General features: G+C 47.7%; 1 protein-coding gene across 5 annotated transcripts in view; it reads left to right on the top strand.

Annotated features, from left to right (window-relative positions):
* Positions 1 to 22,898, top strand: part of DOP1B (DOP1 leucine zipper like protein B) — a 106,299-nt gene that overhangs the window by 58,677 nt on the left and 24,724 nt on the right. For all 5 annotated transcript variants that reach the window (XR_004383616.1, XM_032865360.1, XM_032865358.1 and 2 more), the window contains exons 15-23: positions 1,289 to 1,560; positions 9,690 to 9,842; positions 10,535 to 10,635; positions 11,332 to 11,522; positions 14,556 to 16,185; positions 16,670 to 16,781; positions 17,424 to 17,612; positions 17,743 to 17,865; positions 19,951 to 20,085. Coding sequence is in view for 4 of the 5 variants with exons in the window: in XM_032865360.1 (XP_032721251.1) it covers positions 1,289 to 1,560; positions 9,690 to 9,842; positions 10,535 to 10,635; positions 11,332 to 11,522; positions 14,556 to 16,185; positions 16,670 to 16,781; positions 17,424 to 17,612; positions 17,743 to 17,865; positions 19,951 to 20,085 (2,906 nt within the window). In the remaining variant the exon portion in view is untranslated. The remainder of the gene's footprint in view (positions 1 to 1,288; positions 1,561 to 9,689; positions 9,843 to 10,534; positions 10,636 to 11,331; positions 11,523 to 14,555; positions 16,186 to 16,669; positions 16,782 to 17,423; positions 17,613 to 17,742; positions 17,866 to 19,950; positions 20,086 to 22,898) is intronic.

The following is a 22,898-nucleotide window of genomic DNA, read 5'->3' as shown; positions in this document are numbered from 1 at the left end:
GACCTTGTTTGAACTCATTATATCCGCATCAACCCTATTTCCAAATAAGGTCACATTCTGAGGTCCTAAAGGGACTTATACCTGCAACATAAGAATTTTGGGGAGTCAGGGGGACACAATTCACCCCATAATAGGCGGTGTCTTAGAAGCTCAGGCTGCCGCAACAGAAAACCATAGACTGAATGGCTTAAGGAACAGAAATTTCTTTCTCACAGTTCTGAAGGCTGGAAGTTTAAGATCAGGGTGCCAGCATTGTTTCTGATAAGAACTCTCCCCTTGGTTGTAGACGGCCACCTTCTCACAGGGTGCTCACATCCTGGGGGCATGGGGGCATCTCACTGGCGTCTGTTCTTACAGGGGTGCTAATGCCGTCATGAGGGCCCTACCTCTGAATATCATCACATTAGGCATTGGGGCTTCAACATACGGATTTGGGGCAGACACAATCAGTCTTTAGCAGGCAGTGAACTCTTAAAAGAAAAAAGAAAGGAAGGTGGAAAACAAGAAAGAAGTGATTAAGGAACACAGGACCAAGGTGGTAGGAACACAGGACCAAGCCGTCCCCTCTTGTAGTCATCACAGTTAATTTCCTCTGCAGTTTCCTCGTGGCTCATTAGCCACACATGACACTGTACTTGGAGGATCGGCACTTAGAATTCAAGTCCACAGTTTATTTGGGGCCTCTTTTTTTTTTTTTTTTAAACATCTTATTTATTTATTTATTTAAGACAGGGTCAGAGCATGAGCTGGGGGAGTGGCAGAGGGAGAAGGAGGCTCCCTGCTGAGTGGGGAGTCCGATGTGGGGCTCAATCCCAGGACCCTGAGATCATGACCTGAGCTGAAGGCAGACACTTATCCATCTGAGACACCCAGACACCCCTGTTCTGGGCCTCTTTGATGCCATGTGTCCTGCCATTAAGAGAGCCTTAAAAAATGTTTTGAACTCTATACCCACAAATGTGGATTTACTATATGTAAATTTAAAAGAAACTTTTAACATGAGTTCCACTATATGTTTCTAAATAAATAAATAAAAGGCAGGCACTCTGAGTCATCTCAAAGCCCTGAGATTGACATTTTCAGAAGTCGAATAACCTGACAAGCTTTTGAAAGCAGACTCAGGGTCTTTTGTCCTCTGGCCCTGAATGATTACTGATAATCATGGCACCACCAGAAGGTTACTATCACACTGCTGGCCGCCTGACTTGTGGATCTCAGAGTGTCTCCGAATCTGCAAATGGCGAGCCATCATCATGTGGTTCTGTCTTTCTGACTGGCTTCCTTGCAGGGGCTGGCGATTGCAGCTTCCCGTCCTGGCTGAGGTCCCTCATGACCGTCAGCTGCTGTGTGACCGACTGCTTCCTCCAGAACGTGGCCATCTCCACCCTGCTGGAGGTGATCAACCATTCCCAGTCCCTAGCACTTGTCATCGAAGACAAGATGAAACGTTATAAAAGCTCTGGACACAACCCGTTCTTCGGCAAGCTGCAGATGGTGACAGTCCCTCCCATTGCTCCAGGGATACTGAAAGTCATCGCAGAGAAGACCGACTTCTATCAGGTATCCCCCACTGGGCAGAGGTGGGCGAGACCCTCTTCCCAACCATCTGTTCAAAGCTGTCCACGACGTGGTGGTCACTCTCCTAGGGATATGGCGGCTCTGATGACAGCCCCAGAGGGCTGCTTGAGACCTGTGCCCGCCTTGTCTGTCCCTCTCTCCCAGGCTGCAGCACAGTTTCTGGCTCTGCTGTTTTAGGCTGACTGGACTTCATGTGTAAGGATTGTTAAGTTATCTACATATATGGAAGAAGAGACTGTGCCCTGATTTATAAGGGTAAAGGCTTTGAAGCTAGTTCACTTCAAGGAAAGCTTAGTACTTGTCAAATTTAGGGAATATTATCACTGAAGATGGTGAGCAGGTCTTGCGTTCATCTTTGAGGGGACAAAGTAAAATCACTTAAAGCTACATATGATAGGGCTCGTTTAATTGCAAAAAAAAGCTAAAAGCAGTTCTGGTGAGCTCATGAGAAAAAGTGAAGTTTCTTCTAGAGATAGTGCCCACAGATGTCAATGGTCAAGAGCGGAATCCAGCTGGGTCTTATGGGGTCTCATCTGGGGGCTGTTAGACCCTGAGGCTGCTCCCTCTGCACCTCGCTTGGCCAAGGGGGTGTCCAGGGGTCACCTAACAAACTTGGTTGCCACGTGACCTTTAGTCTGCCTCATGACCCTCAAGTTTGGTTCCTATAGCTAATGATGCTCATATATCTTTCCCGCAAGCCTGAGCTAACGGGTTGGGGCTGTTAAACAGTCTGTCAGTGAGGCACCCTTGGGTCAGCGCCTTCTGCTTCTCCAGCCTACGCAGCAGTGACAGGGGCCAAGGGGTAGGAGGTCATGTGGGGCAGATGGGGATGTGCCCACTCACTGGGACCTGCGGGGATGGGGCCGCAGACACCCTGGAAAGTTTTGACACTTAGGAAGAGATATTTTATATAATTTATGGGTGAATGAGATGTGGAAACTCTACTGTCCCTTCAGGTCCTAACGACCTGTGCGTTGAAAGCCTTTGAAATAGGCTGCCTTGGGGCACCTGGGTGGCTCAGTGGGTTAAGCCTCTGCCTTCAGCTCAGGTCATGATCTCAGGGTCTTGGGATCAAGCCCCGCATCGGGCTCTCTGTTCAGCAGGGAGCCTGCTTCCCCCTCTCTTTCTGCCTGCCTCTCTGCCTACTTGTGATCTCTGTCTGTCAAATAAATAAATAAAATCTTAAAAAAAAAAAAAAAGAAAAGAAACGGGCTGCCTTTTTCCTGTTTGGGATGAGCTCTTCCCAAGCAGGTCACATAACTGAGTCTACCTCTCGGCTTTGTTTCTTGTTGTTGTTATTGTTGTTAATAATAGCTGTAGTTAGATAAAATTTACTTACCATACAAGTCTCCCACTTGAAGTATACAATTCAGTGGTTTTTACCGTAGTCACAGAAGTGTGTCATTTTACTTAGTGTTTTCCCTATTTTTTTTTATCTTTGCTTTACAGTTTTCTTTTCCAGCAAATGGATATTTTTCTGTGTAATGTTTTAATTGCTCTAATAGTTTTTCTCAGTATATTTTTGGAGTTGCGTGTTTCTGCATGTTCTAGTAATAGTGCAGCGATGCCTGTGTGCCTTGCATTTTACACAATTTTTTTTTTTAAGATTTTACTTATTTATTTGAGAGAGAGAGTGAGTGAGAGACCACAGCAGGGGAGTGGCAGGCAGAGGGAAAGGGAGAAGCAGGCTCCCCACTGAGCAGGGAACCTGACACGGGGCTCAATTCCAGGACGCCAAGATTGTGACCTGAGGTGAAGGCAGACACTTAACTGATTGAGCCACCCAGGTGCCCTACTCAGTCTTTCAAAAAAATCATCTGACAGAAAGGAGATAGGCATTTAAGCTGTCTTTTTAGAGCTACACAATTACCTTGACTGGTGCTTTTTGTATGGATTTGATTAACTATCTGGGGTCAGTTGCTTACACATCAAAGAACTTCCTTAAGTTTTGATTTTTTTAATTTAAATTTAGTTAATTAACATATAATGTGTTAAGAATTTCAGAGGTAGTAGAATTTAGTGATACACATACCCAGCATACAGTACCCAGTGCTCATTTCATCAAGTGCTGTCCTTCGTGCCCATCCCCCAGTTACTCCATCCCTCTCACTGCCCCCCCCCCAACTTCGTTCAGTGTTTCTTGTAAGACAGGTCTACTAGCAACAAATTCACTCAGTGTTTGTTATCTGGAAATATCTTTATTTCTCCTTTTATGGAAGATAGTTTTACTAGATATAATGTTCTTGGTTAGGTTTTTTCTGTTCTTTCGAAACTTAGAATATAAGAATAAATATACTTTAATCAGTCCCAGATATGCTTGAATATACAATATTTAAGTAAAGCAGCAGTTTTTTTGAGAGAGAGCATGTGTGCCTGGTGCACAGGGGAGGGGGTGGCTGTGAAGCAGAGGGAGAGAGAGAATCCTAAGCAGGCTCCAGCACGGAGCCCATCTCGGGGCTCAATCTCATAACCCTGAGATCATGACCTGAGCCAAAATCAGAGTCAGATGCTTAACCGAGTAAGCCACCCAGATGCCCCAACAGCACTTTTTCAATAATCCCGTAACAAATGCTCATGTGAATGTTTGAACTCACATTGGGATTCACCATTTGGATACGTGACTCGCTGTCTTCTTGCCTCGGCATTTCTATGAAAAGACCGCTCTGGATCTCAGGTTTCCCTTATACTGATGAGTGGTTTTCTTCTTGCTGCCCTCAAGATTTTCTCTTCATCTTTGTCTGTTAGCATCTCATTGTGATATGTCCATTCTGGATCGTGTGGAGTGTATCCTACTACGAATGCTTCAAGTGTTATGCCTGAGTTTTCGCCTCCAAGAGACTACCAAGGAGCCAAGCACCGATGCAATCACACGAGGGTTTATTTCACAAGCTTAAGCTTGGGCCCAAGTATACCCGGCAGAGCGGAGTAGGGACTTGGACCCCGAGCCAGATTACAGCCAGAGTTTTTAAAGGCAGAGTAGGGGTGGACTCTGCGGTGCGTGAGGACAAAGGGGGTTATGGATGATGTAAGTCTCTAAGGAATTTTGGAAGCGAGGTCTCCAGGACCTTGAGGGGCTAGCTGTTGTCTGAGGAAAAGGTTATTCATTACCAATAATAAAAATCGTCTTGTGAGACCCTTTAGATGTATATCAGTGGGTCATATGCTTGGGAATAATTGCTGACACTATTGGAGGTTTAGAGATAAAGTTTCACACTTTTATCAAGTGTCCTTGTTAGTGAGATTTGGGTTTAGAAGAAATTTAACTTTATTTACATTTTCTTCTACCTCAGTCTCCTTCAGTTTTATGGAGGGGAGGATGATGTTAGGGCTTGAGGAACTGAGTTATTTGTCTCTGGAAATTGTGCTATTGATAAGATAGCTTCTTTGTTGTAAATCTCTAGAACATTTGTAAACCAAGGGAGACTCCTGTCTTGCAGGATTGTGATCTCTGCAAGTTAACTATTTGTTTTTCTTTTAGGGCAGCCAGGGTTGGCTGAGGAATGTCACACATACCACCGAGGGGAGGGGAGCGGGTGGAGAGGGGATGCAAGGTACCAGCCTCCGCTTTGCCAAGATGGCTGTACTTATGTCAGGGCTAGACTCGAGGTGGGTACAGCCTTGTTTTTCTTAGCCTCCACACAAGCTTCTTGGATATGTAGGTTAATGTTTTTTTGTTGTTGTTTTATCAAATTTGGGGAGTTTTTGTCCGTTATTTCTGCATGTATTTTCCCTGCTCCTTTCTGTTTCTCCTCCCAGGCACTCCCATCCGTGGGTGTGCTGTTGCACTTCACGGTGGCCCACATTCCTCTCAGGCCCTGTGCATTTCTCTTCATTCTTTTTTCTCTCTTTCAGATTGCATCATTTCTGTCAATCCATTTTCTTCACCGAGTCTTCTTTCCATCCTTTCAGATGAGCCACTGAGCCCCTGAGGGGTGAAAGGTTCATTTCAGTTATTACACTTTTAGTTCCAGAATTTCCATATGGTTTTGTTGTTGTTGTTGTTGTTGTTGTTGTTGTTGTTGTTGTTGTTTTGGTTTTGGGGGGCTTTTTTGTTTTTTGTTTTTACCATTTTCCATCTCCATTCCTAGCCCTTGACTTGTGGATTCAGTCTGTACCTGGGCCATAGCCTTCCCCCGGTGGACCTGTGCTCCTGCCTCCCTCCTCTGTGCTGCTCCACGCAAGTGTGTTTCTGCATGTTCCGGTGATATCTGTGTGCCTCGCATTTTACTCAGCCTTTTCTTTTTCCTTTTTTTTTTTTTTTTCCCAAGATTTTGACTAGAGCAAACGAGAGAGAACAAGTAGGGAGAGCAGCAGAGGCAGAGGGAGAATCAGGCTCCCCACTGAGCAGGGAGCCCAAAGCAGGACTCTGTCCCAGGACCCTGAGATCATGACCTGAGCCAAAGGCAGACGCTTAACTAACTGAGCCATTGTTGATACTGTCTGCTTGATGAGAAATTGTCATCATGCCTTCCTTTACTTTTTATAATATGGTTTCCTTTAGTGTTTGACATACTTACAGTAGCTACTTTGAGGTCTTTGTTGAATAAATCTGACACCTGTTTGCTCTCACAGATACCTTCTACTGCTCACTTTTTTCCTTGTGCGAGTGTTGGATTTTCCGGTTTCTTTGGATGTCTTACTGTTTCTTTTGAAGACTGGACATCTTATTTTATTTTTTTAAAGATTTTATTTATTTATTTGTCAGAGAGAGTGAGCACAGGCAGACAGAGTGGCAGGCAGAGGCAGAGGGAGAAGCAGGCTCCCTGCTGAACAAGGAGCCCAATGTGGGACTCAGTCCCAGGATGCTGGGATCATGACCTGAGCCGAAGGCAGCCACTTAACCAACTGAGCCACCCAGGCATCCCGAAGACTGGACATTTTAGATAGTGTATCACAGCAGCTTTACTGTATTCTGACCCCCCCCCCCCCATCTTACTTTGTCCTCGTCTGTTGTTCACGGTTTGGTGACTTGCCTAGTCTGGTGAGTCTGTCTACCCTGCCGTGTGAGTCTTTTGGCGCTGCTCCCTGGAGGGACGTGCAGTCACCTGCATTGACAGCAGTCTTAGCAAGGTTCTCACTGACCATCTCTTTCCCTGTTCTCTCTGTGGGGCTGTCTCTGTCACAGCCCCACAAACTGCTGGCTGGCTACTTGCTCTCGTATTTTCAGCAGTGCCCAAAGGCCTATGTTACTCCACAGTCTGATCATTTTTTGAGGCCAGACCATGAGTTGTTTTGTTTACCCATGAGGGTTTTTCCTAGCTATCTCTCGTCCCAGTTACTTCTGGTAAACAAGCTGGCCTCTGGTTTAACATGTTGCTGTTGTGGGGCTACTGGGCTTGTGGTAATTACTTACTACAGAATTCCGCTGTTCTTGAGAGCACTCCTAGGTTTGAATTTCCTCACACTTTCCTTGAGGGGGCTCTCTGGGTCATGGCCATTGCTCAGGAAGAGCTGGGAACTGAGACAGTTACGGGTTTTCTCTTGGAGGGAGGTCTTCCACAGGAGCGGTGGCCCCTAGTCGTCTGAGATTGCCTCTTGGAGCACATCACATCCCCACACAAGCACGCTAGGGTAAGAATGATGGGAACTCCAGCACTCCTGGCCTGCAGTGTCTGGATACAGCCTCCTCCCAGGAGCGAGGAAGAGGCGTGAAATGCTGTGGCCTGCCCCTTCCACGGAGATGCAGAGCCTTGGACTGGGAGCTGGGGGGAGGGAACTCCACCTGGAGTAAATAGTCATGTTCCTTGTCACACCAAGCTGGGCTGAGTTGGGGTGGATAGGGTCACAGTTCCACTGCCACAGACTTGTTGCTTTTATTGGAATTTAGAAGATTTTCTTGAATAAATGTTTCTTTATTGCCTGAGTGCTCTTAGGATAATTTCCAGAAACTCTAAATGTTTGATTTGTGGGTTTTGGTGATTTTTTTTTAATAATTTTCATCAGCTATGGTAGTTTTTTTCTGGAAGAGTTCACAGAGCTCCTCGCACAGCCAGACTAACTTGTGCACTCAGACCCCGTCTGCGGGGTTAGGTCCTGGTGGAGCCCCATCTGATTGCTGTTTGGCTTGGGCACCTCGTCCCACACCCACTCCCTTTCTTACCTGAGTTGAGTCCCTGTGGATCTCGGAGCAAGAACAGCGTCACTATGATACAGTAGCAGTGACTGCACCAGTCCTTTCTTGCTCTTGCTTGTATCTGAGAAGTGTGGGGTCATTGTGTCATAAGGCACAGGGAATGGAACAGAAGGCAGAATTTAGTCCGTGAGTCTTCGGAAAGCTATTAATAGAATAACAGTGATTGCATTAAACACTCTTGTTTTAACGATGTACCCTTGATGATGTTTTTGGAAGGCAGGCTTCTCTGAGTTCTTTCTGAAGCCTTGATTTTTATTTTGAGTCATATTTGGTACGTATCTGAGTGCTTACCACTCGCCAGGCACTGGATTGCACTTTGTAGAGTGTAAAGCCATCCAGAATGGCAGCATTAGCTGGCTGCTCCTCACATCGAGATGCTGGGTGGGAAGCAGTGAAGCCACCCACACCAGCAGCCGGGCCCTGCCCCGGTTCTCGGGCTCCAGGTGTGGGGCTGGCTCCGATCTTTTGCTCATTCCCACAGAATAGCCCACATGCCAGTGTTTGCGTTGCCCACGATGCAGAGAATAAGGTCCACTATCCCATGAGTGGCCCGACCTTCCCAATCAGGTGGTAATGGCAGACTTCAGTCACTAAGAAAGTGTTCAGAATGTAGGGATTGAGAAGCCTAACACCGATGAAGGAGCAGGGGTGTGTGTTGTGATCAACATCAGCTCCCTAACCCTTCAAAAAGCATGGTTCTAAACCTCCCAAAAGGAGTTTCTTCCACATAAATTTGCCCACAGGGATGACAAGTAAGGGGATTATTCTGCTTAATTAAAAGTTTTGTATCAGGTTTCATTGCAATTTGGTAATTGGTCACATTCCCTTAGATTAAAAAAGTAATGAAAGTAATGGTTAGGGGCTCCAGCCAGTCAACGGTTAATTTGATCTAACAGAGAGGATAGTTTTGTCAAATAGAAATAAGTGGGTCAAAAAACATCATTTGACCTGAGATATATTTATAAAATATCACAGTTTATGATGTGTGGTCTTTTCCCATGACCTGGAAGAATGCCTTCAGAAATTCCCTTCCGGAAGTGGGTCCTTCACTTTGAGTCTCATCTGGTTGGGTTAGGCGCCCCCCCCCACCCCCGGGTGCTTCCTGGGACTTTGGGAGGGGCTGTAGCCACTCTAGGCCCCGTAGGTTTAAAGAGCTAAGATCAGGGCTGAGGAGGTATAAGACTTGATTTGGGTGTGATTTGTGACCTGAAAGTGAACTGGGCATCTGCCGTGGCACTGCACAGAGTAATGGGAACAGACAGGTTTGTAGAATTAAAGCAGAAAGCCATGATTCTTCGTCAGTACCATGTGGCAACCAGTGTAAGCCAACTGTAGGTGGTAAGGTGCTGTGAGTGTGTCTGCCTCGAGACTGGAGACCAGTGCAAATCCACCACACTTCCTGGGGGCCACAGCTCTGGAACCCCCGGTAACAGCATATGGTAAGGCTTGGTCAAGTCTGCTTGTCTTGTCGAAAGGATATGTCAGCCGGTAGGTTCTTGCTTCCTGTTGATTTCTTCCCTGAAATAATGTTAATATCTCTGCGAGAGATGCCATGTGCTTAGCTACAAGGTCAAACTTCCATGTTTCAAGGAGCACCTGGCTGGCTCATTTGAGAGAGCACATGACTCCTGATCCCCGGGGTCATGAGTTCAAGCCCCACATTGGGCATAGAGCTTATTTAAAAATTAAAAAGAGTAGTTTTGGGATGCCTGGCTCACTCAGTTGAACATGTGACTCCCAATCCCAGAGTCGTGAGTTTGAGCCCACACTGGGTATAGAGACACCTTCAAGTTTAACCTGTAACGTCACCTGGTGAGGGTTTGGTTTGGTTTGGTTTGGGGTTTGGTTTGCTTCCTTTTGTTTGTTAGTGGTACTCCTTTGTATATTAAAGACCCAGTTCCTTGGGGCTAGGATTGGACTGGCACAAGGAGGAAGCATGGCTGTTGCCCGTGTTCACACATTCTGCCTTCTGCCCCAGAGGGTGGCTCGTGTGCTTTGGAATCAGCTGAACAAGGAGACCCGGGAGCATCACATCACCTGTGTGGAGTTGTTCTACCGGCTACACTGCCTGGCCCCGACGGCCAACATCTGTGAAGACATCATCTGCCATGCCCTCCTGGACCCTGACAAGGTAGGTCTTTGCAGCCTGTCATCTGCGTCCTGCAAAGATCCCAACTGCTAGGTCACCCATCCCTGTACGTACCCAGGCAGACTTACATGTATTCAGCCCTTCTGGAGCTCAGTGGTCATCCTAATCACGAAGCAGAGGTGTTACAGGATCTCAGGATTGGGAGGCCTTCAGAAGGACTGGCCATCCCCTTTAGAGTCCTAAAAATATGGGTTGTGTCCATATTAAGACCACCAGGGAAATCTCCCCCAACTCCCATGACGTTTGCAGGACCCTGAGTGCTTGCAGGGATCCTAGAGCTACTGATGATGTAAGCAGTCATAGAGAATATATCACCCTTGCCATCCTTGGTGGTCAGGTTGTGTCCTTGTGCTCTGAACCACTTGGGCCTGGCACGTCTGAGGTATGTGAGAACACCATGCTCTTTGTGGTCTTGTGATCTTCGACCACAGGCCCAGGTGTGACCCTGGACATGAGCTAATGTGGAGTCTTGAGAATGTGCTCTTCCATGTCCAGGAGGAGAGGATGCCGGTTCCTTTCCCCTGGGCCATGTGAGACCACCAAGAGCCTAGCACCGCTGCTGATGTTGCTGTCGTTCTGCTGAGCTCGTGTGTGTTACTCATGCCGGGTTTGCTGTGACTGTAGTGTGCTGTGAGAGGAGTAGGTGCCTCACTCTGTTTATTTTCCTCATCAAGGGAACAAGACTGGAAGCTCTGTTTAGGTTTTCCGTCATCTGGCACCTGACGAGAGAGACCCAGGGCAGTCGTGTGACATCTCACAATCGCTCCTTTGACAGGTAAGGTGGTCCTTATGGGTACATTACTCTTAATGCAAAGGAGACTTTGCCGAGGTTCCTGGGTGGGGTCTTGGGCCGGGAGGGGAAAGCGTGTGAAATGGATAGCATGACCCCATTTTCTGGATGCCCAGCAGACAATTCCCATGATCCCCTGAGTGACTTCAGGCCAGACTCGTGTGGATGTGTAGTAGGGATTTTCTTAATTTGGTTCTGGGGCAGGAGGCCCATGCAGCAGAATCACCTGAGCAGCTTTGAGATCATGCATTGTGAGGGGACCTTTGTAGGGAAGTGGAGTGGTCTGGGTCTTTATCGGGGCCGTAGCTGCACTGAGTGTGGACGCTTGAGTGTCATCAACCGTGTGCTTGAGATGTGAATTTTATTGCAGTACAGTCTGTTGCACTTAAAAAAAAATCCCCTTCCTTGTTTCCAAAACTAGGTGTGGGGCCAGACACACACCCTTAGAGAAATGCCAGCTGATTCTGATGGTAGGGGACACCCCCATAGCCAATTTAATCAATTTGGGGTGAAGCCTGGGCATCAGGATTTTAAAAAGCTCCTCCAGTGACTCTAGGGTGGAAATCCTCTTGTCTTTGTCTGCTTGGGTCTCCTGGGCCCAGCATGGATGAAGCTCCCCAGGGGCATCCTGGTGCATGGGATTGCCAGATGCTGGCTCCATGATACCCCTCCCACCCACAGATCCCTGTTTGTCGTGCTGGACAGCCTGGCTTGCACGGACGGCGCCATCAGCGCAGCAGCCCAGGGCTGGCTGGTGCGCGCGCTCTCCCTGGGTGATGTGGCCCGCATCCTGGAACCCATGCTTCTGCTCCTGCTCCAGCCCAAAACCCAGAGGACCTCCATTCACTGCCTCAAGCAGGAGAACACAGCAGGTGAGCACACCTCTCAGGGCAGCCGGGGGAGCACTGTGTCCCCAGTGTCCCTGGGCCTGGGAGGGAGCAAGGGGCTCCAGGACCCTTGGACCCAGCTGCAGACCCCAGCTGCCAAGGGGGACAGTTGAGGCACTTAGCCCCCGCTCAGTGGTTTGGCCGGATACCGGCAGTGTGAGGGCACTTCGTAAAGTTGTGAGGACTCTTAAAATGTAAGGAGCAGACGAACCAGCACTTAGAAATGCTAGGGAGTGGGTTTGTTGTTTTCACTGAAAAATCAGATTTTTTTTTTTTAATAAAAAAAGAGATTGTTTGTAACCCATGTTCCAATAAAAATAGCTGATTTTTTATTCTTCTGCTACTGAAAACAATTCAAGTGCACCTAAGGCAGAAGGAAAGAATAACAGACCCTCTCCCCCAGTGTCTCCCAGTGTACCTCCGCTTAGAAGAGTTGTAGTTCAGTGTCTGGCTAGGCTGACGCTTCTCTCCAGATCCCTGCTTAGACCGAGGGGTAGTTTAGGTTGCCTCCAGCTATGAACGGCCGAGAAGTTGAAATTTCCATGTGATGTGGTCAGTTGTACGTATCTAAAACATAACTTTTATTTGTGGACGTTCGACACCAAGGAGAGTGGTTTCTTTTCTGCCTGTTCATTTTTTTGTCATGACCTGAGCTGAAACCAAGACTCAGAGGCTTACCTGACTGAGCCATCCAGGCACTCCCAGAGGCATCTTGAGCACAAATTAGTAGAATATAGGCAGGAAGAAGAGAAACGAGCCTAAAATAAACCCGATGAGCACATTATATGTGGGTGATTAGTGCCTAGCACTGTTCATGAACTAACATGTCTTCCTGCATTAGTGGTGTTTTATGACTTCCTGCCATTTTCTCAGTGATGACTTCACAAGCTTTGACTTAGCTTGTTTAGCCCACTGGGCTGTGAATTTTCTGTTCGCACCAGTCTTATCTTACAGGGAGAAGCAGCCTAACACCCCCACAAGCAGTCATTTCTGAGACACTTCCTCTCTCTGCAAGGTTCCCTGACCCAAACTGGAACCCCTAGCTTTCCTTTAGGAAGGAAAGCTGTCTGCCTTCTCAAAGAAAAGGCATTCTGTTATTCCATGTTGTAAGAAAGTAAAGCACCTTCTTCAAAGTTTGGCTCTCATTTATGGCAGCTAAATTATTTTAGAGTTCCTTTGCATTAAGAAGAAAGTCCTAACACCGCGTGTCCCGGTTTTCAAAGTCTCAGGGCACTTCCTGCTGCTTCCTCTAACCCATGTTTCCTGCTACGGCCCTAATAGGAGCAAATGTCTTTTCCCTGCCTTGTCCTTCCCCTGGAAGCAACCAGAAGAGTTCTGCTTTACCCCCCACCCTATCTCTGTAGATACCTATTTTGAAAACATCACCGTGAGCCTTAGGCAGCTCATGTATTTCTTTTTTTTTTTTTTTTAAGATTTTATTTATTAATTTGACAGAGATCACAAGTAGGCAGAGAGGCAGGCAGAGGGAGAGAGGAAGGGAAGCAGGCTCCCCGCTGAGCAGAGGGCCCGCTCAATCCCGGGACCCTGAGATCATGACCCAAGCCGAAGGCAGAGGCCTTAACCCACTGAGCCACCCAGGCCCCCCAGCTCATGTATTTCTAACGTCTGTTCTTCTTCCTTCCCTAATCTTGCTTGATGCTCACAGAATAGTTTTGCGGAGAGCTGCCTGTAAAGATCGGTTTGGTGGTACCTACCAAAGACTTCTTTCTGGGTGGTGTTCTGTTTTGAGGAGACCCGAATATTTTAAAGCGTTGCATATGTTCTGATTACAGAAGTACTTACATGCTTATTTTAACAATTGGAGTAATAAGGAGGTCAGACCACGCACGGAAGTCCCCTGCAGTGCTCGCTGATAGGACTAGGTCCTGTTGGTGGCTGGTGGACAGTCTTCCAGATTTTTTCAGAGCTGCGTGTTATAGTGCTGTCCCCTAAGTGAGCTCGTTCAGCACAGCTTGGTTCTGTGGCTTGGTCTTTCTTCTTTTACTTAATACATCCTGCACATTGCTCCATACCAGTACCCACAGATGTGTCTTTGAAAAACCCAGATAGTCCTCCATGGCGAGCTTGTGCTGTAACTTGTCTCAGTCTTGTCATGTTTTTTCACCTTCCAGCTTGTCTTCACACGTGAGAGTTCACCGAATACCTTCCTGCTTTGAAAACCTGACATTTCTGTGGGATACGTTTCTTAAAAGGAAACTCATTTCTTTCTTTCTTTTTTTTTTTTTTAAGATTTTATTTATTTATTTATTTGTCAGAGAGAGAGAGAGAGAGAGAGAGTGTGCACAAGCCGGCAGAGTCGGAGAGAGAAGCAGGCTCCCTGCTGAGCAAGGAGCCTGATGCGGGACTCGATGCCGGGACCCAGGGATCATGACGTGAGCTGAAGGCAGTGGCTTAACCAACTGAGCCACCTAGGCATCCCGGAAACTCATTTCTTTTTTCTTTTTCTTTTTTTTTTTTTTAAATTAAAAAAAAATTTTTTTTTTAAGATTTTATTTATTTATTTGACAGAGATCACAAGTAGGCAGAGAGGGAGGCAGAGAGAGAGAGAGGGAAGCAGGCTCCCCGCTGAGCAGACAGCCGGACGCGGGGCTTGATCCCAGGACCCTGGGACCATGACCTGAGCCGAAGGCAGAGGCTTTAACCCACTGAGCCACCCAGGCACCCCAGGAAACTCATTTCTTGAAAGGAACAACATAATAATGCTTTTTTTTTTTTTTTTTCTAAATCACCCTCCCCGTAAAAGTTGGAATACTTGTATTTTCTGTGATAGTGTAGCCAATATTCTCTGATGCCCTGAACATTTTAAAAGACCCGTTCACCTTTACTTGGTCTGCCTCTTGTCCATAATACAATGTAGACTCTGGCGTTGTAGCTTTATGGGGGGATTTTATTAACCTAGATCTTTCTGTCTGGGTTTCAGATAAAGATCATTCTCGAATTAACTTACCAGAGCTCCCTCTTCTGTCCTGAAGTCATTTGTCATTTTGTAATTTTCAGAAGACTTGCACCGTTGGTTTAACAGGAAGAAAAGCCCCTTCAAAGAGCCCTGTGGGGCGCCCGAGGTTCAGGAAGGCAGCTCCGAAGAAGGCGTGCCGCTGAGCCAGTTCACCACCGTTGACCGTGAGGCCATTTGGGCCGAGGTGGAGAAGGAACCGGAGAAGTGTCCACTGGGGAGTGAGCTGAGCGAGGATGACCTTCCCTACTACATGGACCTTCCCGACAGGACGGCCTGCAGCGCCCCAGACAGCAGCGAGCACACAGAGTCTGCAGACACGAGCTCTGCCCACACGGACAGCGAGAACACGTCCTCCTTTTCCTCCCCTTCCCACGACCCGCAGGAGCTGAGCAACGAAGAGAGCTGCTGTGCGCCCATCCCCGTGGGCGGCAGGGTTCACCCCAAGCGCTCAGCCTTGCTGGCGGCCTTCCAGGCGGAAGGCTTCAAGTCTGGTGCCAAATTAAGCCTGACACGCGTGGACTCAGACAAGACCCAGGCTTCGGAGTCGTTCTCCAGTGACGAGGAGGCGGACCTGGAGCTCCAGGCCCTCAGCACGTCCCGGCTGCTGAAGCGGCAGCGGGAAAGGCAGGAGACCATCGAGGCCTTGTTCAAGCACATTCTGCTCTACCTGCAGCCGTACGACTCCCGGCGAGTTCTGTACGCCTTCTCCGTGTTAGAGGCCGCGCTCAAAACCAATCCCAAGGAGTTCATCGAGGCGGTGTCCGGGACCAGCATGGACACCAGCTCCACCGCGCACCTCAACCTCATCTCCAACCTCCTCGCTCGCCACCAGGAGGCCCTCGTTGGCCAGAGTTTCTATGGAAAGCTCCAGACCCAGTCCCCCAGCGTGTGTCCCCACTCTCTGCTGATCGAGCTCCTCACCTACCTGTGCCTCAGTTTCCTGCGCAGCTATTACCCTTGTTACCTGAAGGTCTCCCACCGAGACGTCCTCGGCAACCGGGACGTGCAGGTCAAGAGCGTGGAGGTGTTGATTAGAATAATGACGCAGCTGGTGTCCGTGGCCAAGGCTGCCGAGGGGAAGAATGTGGAGTTCATTCACAGCTTGCTGCAGAGGTGCAAAGTTCAGGAGTTTGTCCTGCTCTCGCTGTCCGCCTCCATGTACACGAGCCAGAAGCGCTACGGGCTGGCCACCGCCGAGCGAGGCCGGGTCCCGCAGGAGGAGAGCGTCTTTGAGGAGAGTCTCATCAACCTGGGCCGGGATCAGATCTGGAGCGAGCACCCGCTGCAGATCGAGCTGCTGAAGCTGCTGCAGGTGCTCTTTGTCTTGGAGCATCACCTGGGCCAGGTCCAAGAGGAGGCCGACAGTCAGCCGGAGCTGTCCCGGGAGTGGCGGAGGGCCCTGAACTTCCAGCAGGCCATCAGCGCCGTGCAGTACGTGCAGCCCCACCCGCTCACCTCCCAGGGGCTGCTGGTGGCCGCCGTGGTGCGGGGGCTGCAGCCGGCCTACGGCTACGGCATGCACCCGGCCTGGGTGAGCCTGGTCACGCATTCCTTACCGTACTTCGGAAAGTCCCTGGGCTGGACAGTGACTCCTTTCATTGTCCAGATCTGCAAAAATTTGGACGAGCTGGTCAAGCAGTATGAGAGCGAATCCGTGAAGCTGTCTATCAGGTATGGCAAACCGCGTGATAGGCGCCGACTACGTTGAGGCCAGTGTTTGTGATGAGTGACTAGTGTGCGAGGGAAGCCTGGCGGAGGGTAATTTTCAGCCTAATCAGAAGCCGATTTAGCGTCGTCAGGAGGGGGAAACCCGGAACTAAATGCTTCCGTCCTTCATTTTTGATTCCACACAGATACCCAGGTGAGCTGAGCGTTGCAGCCACTCTCCGTGACTTTTGCAAAACAGAAATAAAAACATGCATCACCTTCACAGAAAGTCAAAAGCATCTGAAAACATTTTTTCCAGAGGGACTGTATGAATGTGAAATAGCACACAAGATGCCCCTCATTATTATCACACGATTTCATTACGAGGGCCCCAGTTTATTGAAGATAGTGCTTGCTTTCTGTTTTCTGCATGTAGAGGTGGGGTTAAAAACTTGACAGCCTCATTCTTCAAAATTCTCAGAACGAGTTTCTCATTTCTTCACCAAAGCTTAACCTCCAAGAGGGAGAACATTTCTCCGGATTACCCGCTCACTCTTTTGGAAGGTCTGACGACCATTAGTCATTTTTGTCTTTTGGAACAGCCCAACCAAAACAAAAAGGTAAGATTTTTTTCCCCCCAGCTGAGTTCCAGGCAAATTTCATCTATTGTTTTGTCTTCATTAGATTATGACCTGTTCAAATAAGAAAAATAAGAAATGTGCACGTGTAAGGAACATAAATATATGTGGAAATATATGCTTGCAAATGATGCAAGCATGTATGCAAATATGTGTGCACAAATATTCAAAAGTAACGCAGATGTAGTTTAGTTCTTCGGGCACTCCCCGAGGCGCCTTCCCATTGCCTGTTGTTTTATTAGTAACCAAATGGGATAAAATGTCATATTTTTCCCGTGTATTTTTTACTTGACCTCCTGGTGTTTGTGAAATCTGCAATCTGAAGCCATTTTAGCTGTCAGTTGCTCTGTCCTTTGGGGGATTAAATTTTTGAATGCAACTAATGCTTTGGCCAAATGACTTGAGTCTAACGTGGAGCCTTAGACTCCCAGGTGCCCAGAAAGGAAGGCTACAGGTTGACGTGCACAGGAAGCATGTTGCTTCCAGACCACGGCTGGTGGGACTTCCTCAGGGGAGTGCTAGGGCCCAGACTACCCACCCCCGACCCGACACATGCCCTGGCCTCTCGGGAAGGGACCCAGTGCCACACACACAGCTGAGTCTCATACTCATTTTCAATTTCAGACCACCGCTGTAAGCGATCCTACCAGTTTGAAAAATGCCAAGAATGCCATTCTGGAAGAGTTGCCTCGAATTGTCAACACCATGGCCCTTCTCTGGAATGTTCTCAGAAAGGAGGAGACTCACAAGAGACCCGTGGATCTCCTTGGAGCCACGAAGGGATCCTCTTCCGTTTACTTTAAAACCACCAAAGTGCGAGAACTTCCTCTGTGGTTTTATTTCTTTTGTTGTGTGTTATCCCACAAAAATAAACATGTTCGGGATTATAACATGATAGCCCTGGTACTACTCTGCCCTAACTCTTCTCTTTCCCGCGTTCTAGACCATACGACAAAAAATTTTAGACTTCCTGAACCCGTTGACGGCCCATCTTGGGGTTCAGTTGACAGCCGCGGTGGCGACAGTGTGGAGCAGAAAGAAGCTGAAGCGTCTCAGTAAGATGAAGGTAGAGTTTTAAGAATTGAAGTTGTACTTGAACTCACTCCGCCAGAAATACCACAGTTGTTTGTCATCAAAGGTGACATCAGAGGCAGCAGGGGAAACCGCTGGAGTGGTTTCACTGTTTTATTTTTTAGGGTTTTTTTTTTTATTATTATTATTTTTTATTTTTAAAGATTTGATTTATTTATTTGACAGACAGATCACAAGCAGGCAGAGAGGCAGGCAGAGAGAGAGGGGGAAGCAGGCTCCCTGCTGAGCAGAGAGCCCGATGTGGGGCTCGATCCCAGGGCACTGGGATCATGACCTGAGCCAAAGGCAGAGGCTTTAACCCACTGAGCCACCCAGGCGCCCCTTTTTTTTTTTTATTATTATTGTGTTACGTTAGTCACCAAACAGTACATCGTGAGTTTTTGATGCAGTGTCCATGCTTCACTGTTGAGTGTAACATGCAGCGCTCCATGCAGATGCACAGGTAACACAGCTGTGCCTCCGGGGAGGCTTGTGGGCGGGCCAAGTCGGGGAGTGGGGCTCGCCCTGGCTGGCTTTCAGATCTCTGTGTAATGAATACCTAGTACTTCTGGTTAACCTTTTAAATGTGGTAATTATTAGCATACATACAAGTGTGTGTGTGCCACAGACCAGAGAAACCACCGTGAACCCACCACCCAGCTCGAGGAATGGTACATTATCCTTCCTGTGAGAACATGTGGATCCTTCCCCGCTTGTAGTCCGTCTTACAGCTGTTCTTTAAACTATTATTTTAAAGACTATTTTTAAATTTTTTTTAATTTTTAATTTTTTTAAAGATTTTATTTATTTATTTGACAGAGAGGGAGATCACAAGTAGGCAGAGAGGCAGGCAGAGAGAGAGGAGGAAGCAGGCTCCCTGCTGAGCAGAGAGCCCGATGTGGGGCTCCATCCCAGGACCCTGAGATCGTGACCTGAGCCGAAGGCAGAGGCTTAACCCACTGAGCCACCCAGGCGCCCCAAGACTACTTTTTTTAAAGAGCAACCTTAAGTTCACAGCAAAATTGAGGGGAAAGCACAGAGATTTCCCAAATGTCCCCCACCCCACGTGTGCATGGTCTCCCCCACGATCAGCACCCCCCCAAGTGGTATGTTTGTTCCAGTCATGAACCCACATTGACACATCAGGTTCCATAGGCTTTTTACTGATTTACATCCTCCCATTCCTATTCCCAAAGATAACTTCAGTTCACAACTCACCCGTTCTTTAACCACCAAATGGTCCATCACTGAGTCCTTCAGGAACATGGTTTATTTCTGCAAAATAAAAAAAAAAAAAAAAAACAGGTCTCTTCCTTTGTTCTCTCTTGACCCTCTAGTTTCCTATCTCAGACCTCCCTCAGAGGGTCAGTCCCACCCCCTTGAAACTTTCTCAGTGCCCAGCGTAGGCTCCTGTTCCCTGAGGATGCACAAGAGGTCAGTGGTCCAGGCCTCCCTGCCTAGCACCTGTGGGGTCTTCCCTGGTGGTAAACTTGATCCTTCCAAGTGTGTGCGACCACATTATGCAGACTTCTGTCATCCAGAATGGGCCTCCCATACCAGGGCTTTCCTGCCAAGACCAACTATTGAGAAACTGGTTTATCTGGTTTTTCTTTTACTGCCCTCATACTTTCAGGGCTCTTTTAGGGCCACACTGCTTCCTTCCAATTAAGTGGGTCTGTTTCTAAAATGCTTTCTGAGGGGCACCTGGCTGGCTCAGTCAGTAGTCCATCCACCTCTCAAAATCAGGGATGTGAATTTGAGTCCCACGATGGGTACAGAGATTCCTTTTTTAAAAAATGAAATGACATGCTTTCTGTGCTTGAACATACCACTGTCACTGCCCCATCATCTCTTGACCATTATTCCTAATGTATTCCTGACTACATTCCTGTGATTAAATGCTCAACTTCCTCTTTATCCCTACCAGGAGAGTCCTTTACCCAATTTTTGTTTAAATATTTACTTAAAAGATTAAAGCTCTTTCTCCGTGGGGCCGCTATTGTAGAATACTTTCTGTGCACCATTCCTATTTTTGTTTTCTCTCTGTGACCTTTAAGGGGCTGTTTTTTTGCCTTGGCAGATTGTCCCAGCGGCAAGTGCATCCCAGCTGACCCTTGTCGACCTGGTCTGTGCGCTCAGCACCCTGCAGACAGACACGGTGTTGCACCTGGTGAAGGAGGTGGTGAAGAGGCCGCCGCAAATCCGAGGGGATGAGGTGGGAAGCCTGGGGATCTTCCGGATGGATGCGCAGCACCCGCCTGTCTCCGCGTCTTATAACTGTGTTTGGAAGGGAAGCAGAGGTCGAAGGAGCAACTTGGATTTCCTGGGGCAGGGGAACGGAGGTGTTCTGCTGGGCTTGGGGGAGACCCCATGAGGTGTGCCTAATGGGCTTCGGTGCACCTGTTTGAAGGTGGTTGCCGCAGGAGGCCGGGCCCATCTTTCATCTGTGCACCCCGGCTGTGACACACCCTGCCCAGGAATGGGTTCTTACCAAGTACCTGCAGCCTAAAAGGCATCCTGGGGAAGCAGAGCCAGATACTACGTAGAGGTGGCAAAGACTGACTTTGTTCAGTAGCTACTGTATTGGGGGAGAGAGCTGACCTCAGTTCTGGTTTGTGCAGGGGCAGCAGGGTACTTGAGCTGGAAAATGGGGGAGCACGAAGGGTGAACAAGCAAGGCCTCCAACAAAGTCAGGGAGTGGAAAATTCCAAAAAGGTGGGGGAGAGGACTTGGTCATTGTGAGTGGGTCATCTGGGTTTGCTGACTGGTGCTCGTGGCAGGCAGGCTCCTACAGTCCAGGAGCCTGGGACACAGGGGCCCTGTCTCTTTCAGTGGCAGTATTTCCGAGGATGTCTCCAAGGTCCTTGAGAAAGACATTTTCTATTGTAGGAGATGCATGTACCTCTTAAAGGAAGGATTTATAATTATGCTTTTCTTAATAAATGTTCTGAGAAAAGAACATTTCTTAATAAATGTTCTTAATAAATGCAAAACAAATGGCAAATTGTTTTGGCAGCCTTGAGCTCTCTTGGGCAGGCATTTTAATGGGCAGTGGTTATCATGAGGGGCCCCACCTTGAGCTGCTAGAAACCACAGCACTGTTTGTTCAGGTTAGGGCATAGAGTCAGTCCTGCTGAAAGCCCTATTCCCCACAGGCCTAGTCGAGAAGAGAGCCCTGACCAGAGTTCAGAGAGAAGAGGAACATTTTTGTCAAAGGGCAGGTTAAAAGTTTGCATAATTTTTATGTAAAAGTGAAAAGTACAGGTCCGGGGACAGGACTCCTTCGAGGCATTCTGAGAAGGAAGAGCTTCGTGTGGCCGCGGTGGCAGCAGTGCTGGGTAAAGGGCACCAGAATGGAACCGTGAAGCTCCCAGAGTTGTGCCGCTCCGCTTCTACACAGCAGCCAAGAGAGTCCTTGCTGCCTCGAGGCCTTTGCCAGTCATGTGTGGTGGTTTTGAAACAGAGAGGACTTTGTGGTTTAGCGTGTTTTTATGCCCTTAGAGCTTTTTTTTTTTTTTTTAATAGATTTTATTCTTAAATAATCTCTACACCCAATGTGGGGCTCGAACTCATGACTCCAAAATCAGGAGTCACACGCTCCACTGACTGAGACAGCCTGGCACCCCAGAGCTTTTTGTGTTTACCAAAGCAGGGTGCCTCATTGAAAGTGTAGAAGCTATTCTTAATTTGATAGAAACCAGGGATTTATTTTGACTTTGAAATAATTGCCTTCTATCACATGATTTAAAATTATCAGGAAAGGGGCGCCTGGGTTAAGCAGTTGCCTTTGGCTCAGGTCATGATCTCAGGGTTCTGGGATTAAGCCCCATGTCCAGCTCCCCATGCAGCAGGGACCCTGCTTCTCCCTCTCCATCTGCCCCTCCTCCCTACTCATGTACACCACTACGTGCACACACTCTTAAATAAATAAAATCTTTTAAAAAATAAATAAATAGGGGTGCCTGGATGGCTCAGCTGTTAAGTGTCTGCCTTTGACTCAGGTCATAATCCCAGGGTCCTGGGATCAAGCCCCACATTGGGCTCCTTGCTCTGTGGGGCGCTTGCATCTCCCTCTCCCTCTGCTGCTCCCCCTGCTTGTGTTCTCTCTCTCACCGTCTCTCTCTCTCTCTCTGTCACATAAATAAATAAAATCTTTAAAAATAAATAAAATAGAATAAAAAATGAAAAAAAAATTTAAAAATCAAATTGTTAGGAAAAAAATAAGAATAATTCCCTAAATGAAAACTGGCGGAATGGACAAGATGATTATTTAAAAACAGAGTTTTACTCAAACAGGTATTTGTACACCAGTGTTTGTAGTAGAATTACTCAAAATAGTAAAAAGGTAGAAGCAACCCAAGTATCCATTGATGAATGATTGGATAAATAAATGAGGTCTATCTGTGCAGTGGAATATCATTCAGCCCTAAAAAGGAAGTTAATTCTGACACCTGCTGTAACAGTGCGTGAACCTTGAGGACATGCCAAGTGAGGCCAGTCACAAAAACATGATTTTGGGGAGTAGTCTGTTGCATACATACTTTCTACAGAAGGGAGCGAGGTGGTTGCCAGAAGCAGGAGGAGAGGGAACAGGAGTTCCTGTCTAACGGGGACAGTTTCCTTTGGAGAACATGAAGTTCTGGAGGTGCATGGTGTGGCGATGGTTGCACAATGATGTGAAAGTTAATGCCACCGACATGGACACTGAAAAATGGTTAAAATCGCAAATTTTAGGTATATTTTAAGGATTTATTTATTTTGGAGAGAGTGCGAGTGGGGTCGGGGCAGAGGGCGAGGGAGAATCGTCAAGCAGACTCCCTCCTGTCGCAGGGCCCGATCCCAGGACCCTGAGATCATGACCTGAGCCGAAATCAAGGGTTGCATGCTCAACCATCTGAGCCCCATGTTTATATATTTTACCACGATAAAAAGTTTTTATAATGAGTAAAAGGAATACAGCTCTGGATGTTAAGGTCATCACACTGGGGATGGCAAAGAAAAGCTGAACCTGGGAATCAGCCATCTTTT

The sequence above is a fragment of the Lontra canadensis genome, unplaced genomic scaffold (genome assembly GCF_010015895.1).
Source record: "Lontra canadensis isolate GAN:19392208 unplaced genomic scaffold, GSC_riverotter_1.0 scaffold29, whole genome shotgun sequence".
NCBI lineage: Eukaryota > Metazoa > Chordata > Mammalia > Carnivora > Mustelidae > Lontra > Lontra canadensis.
The sequence above is the reverse complement of the archived record's forward strand: the minus strand, read 5'-3'. Positions and strand labels throughout refer to the sequence as shown.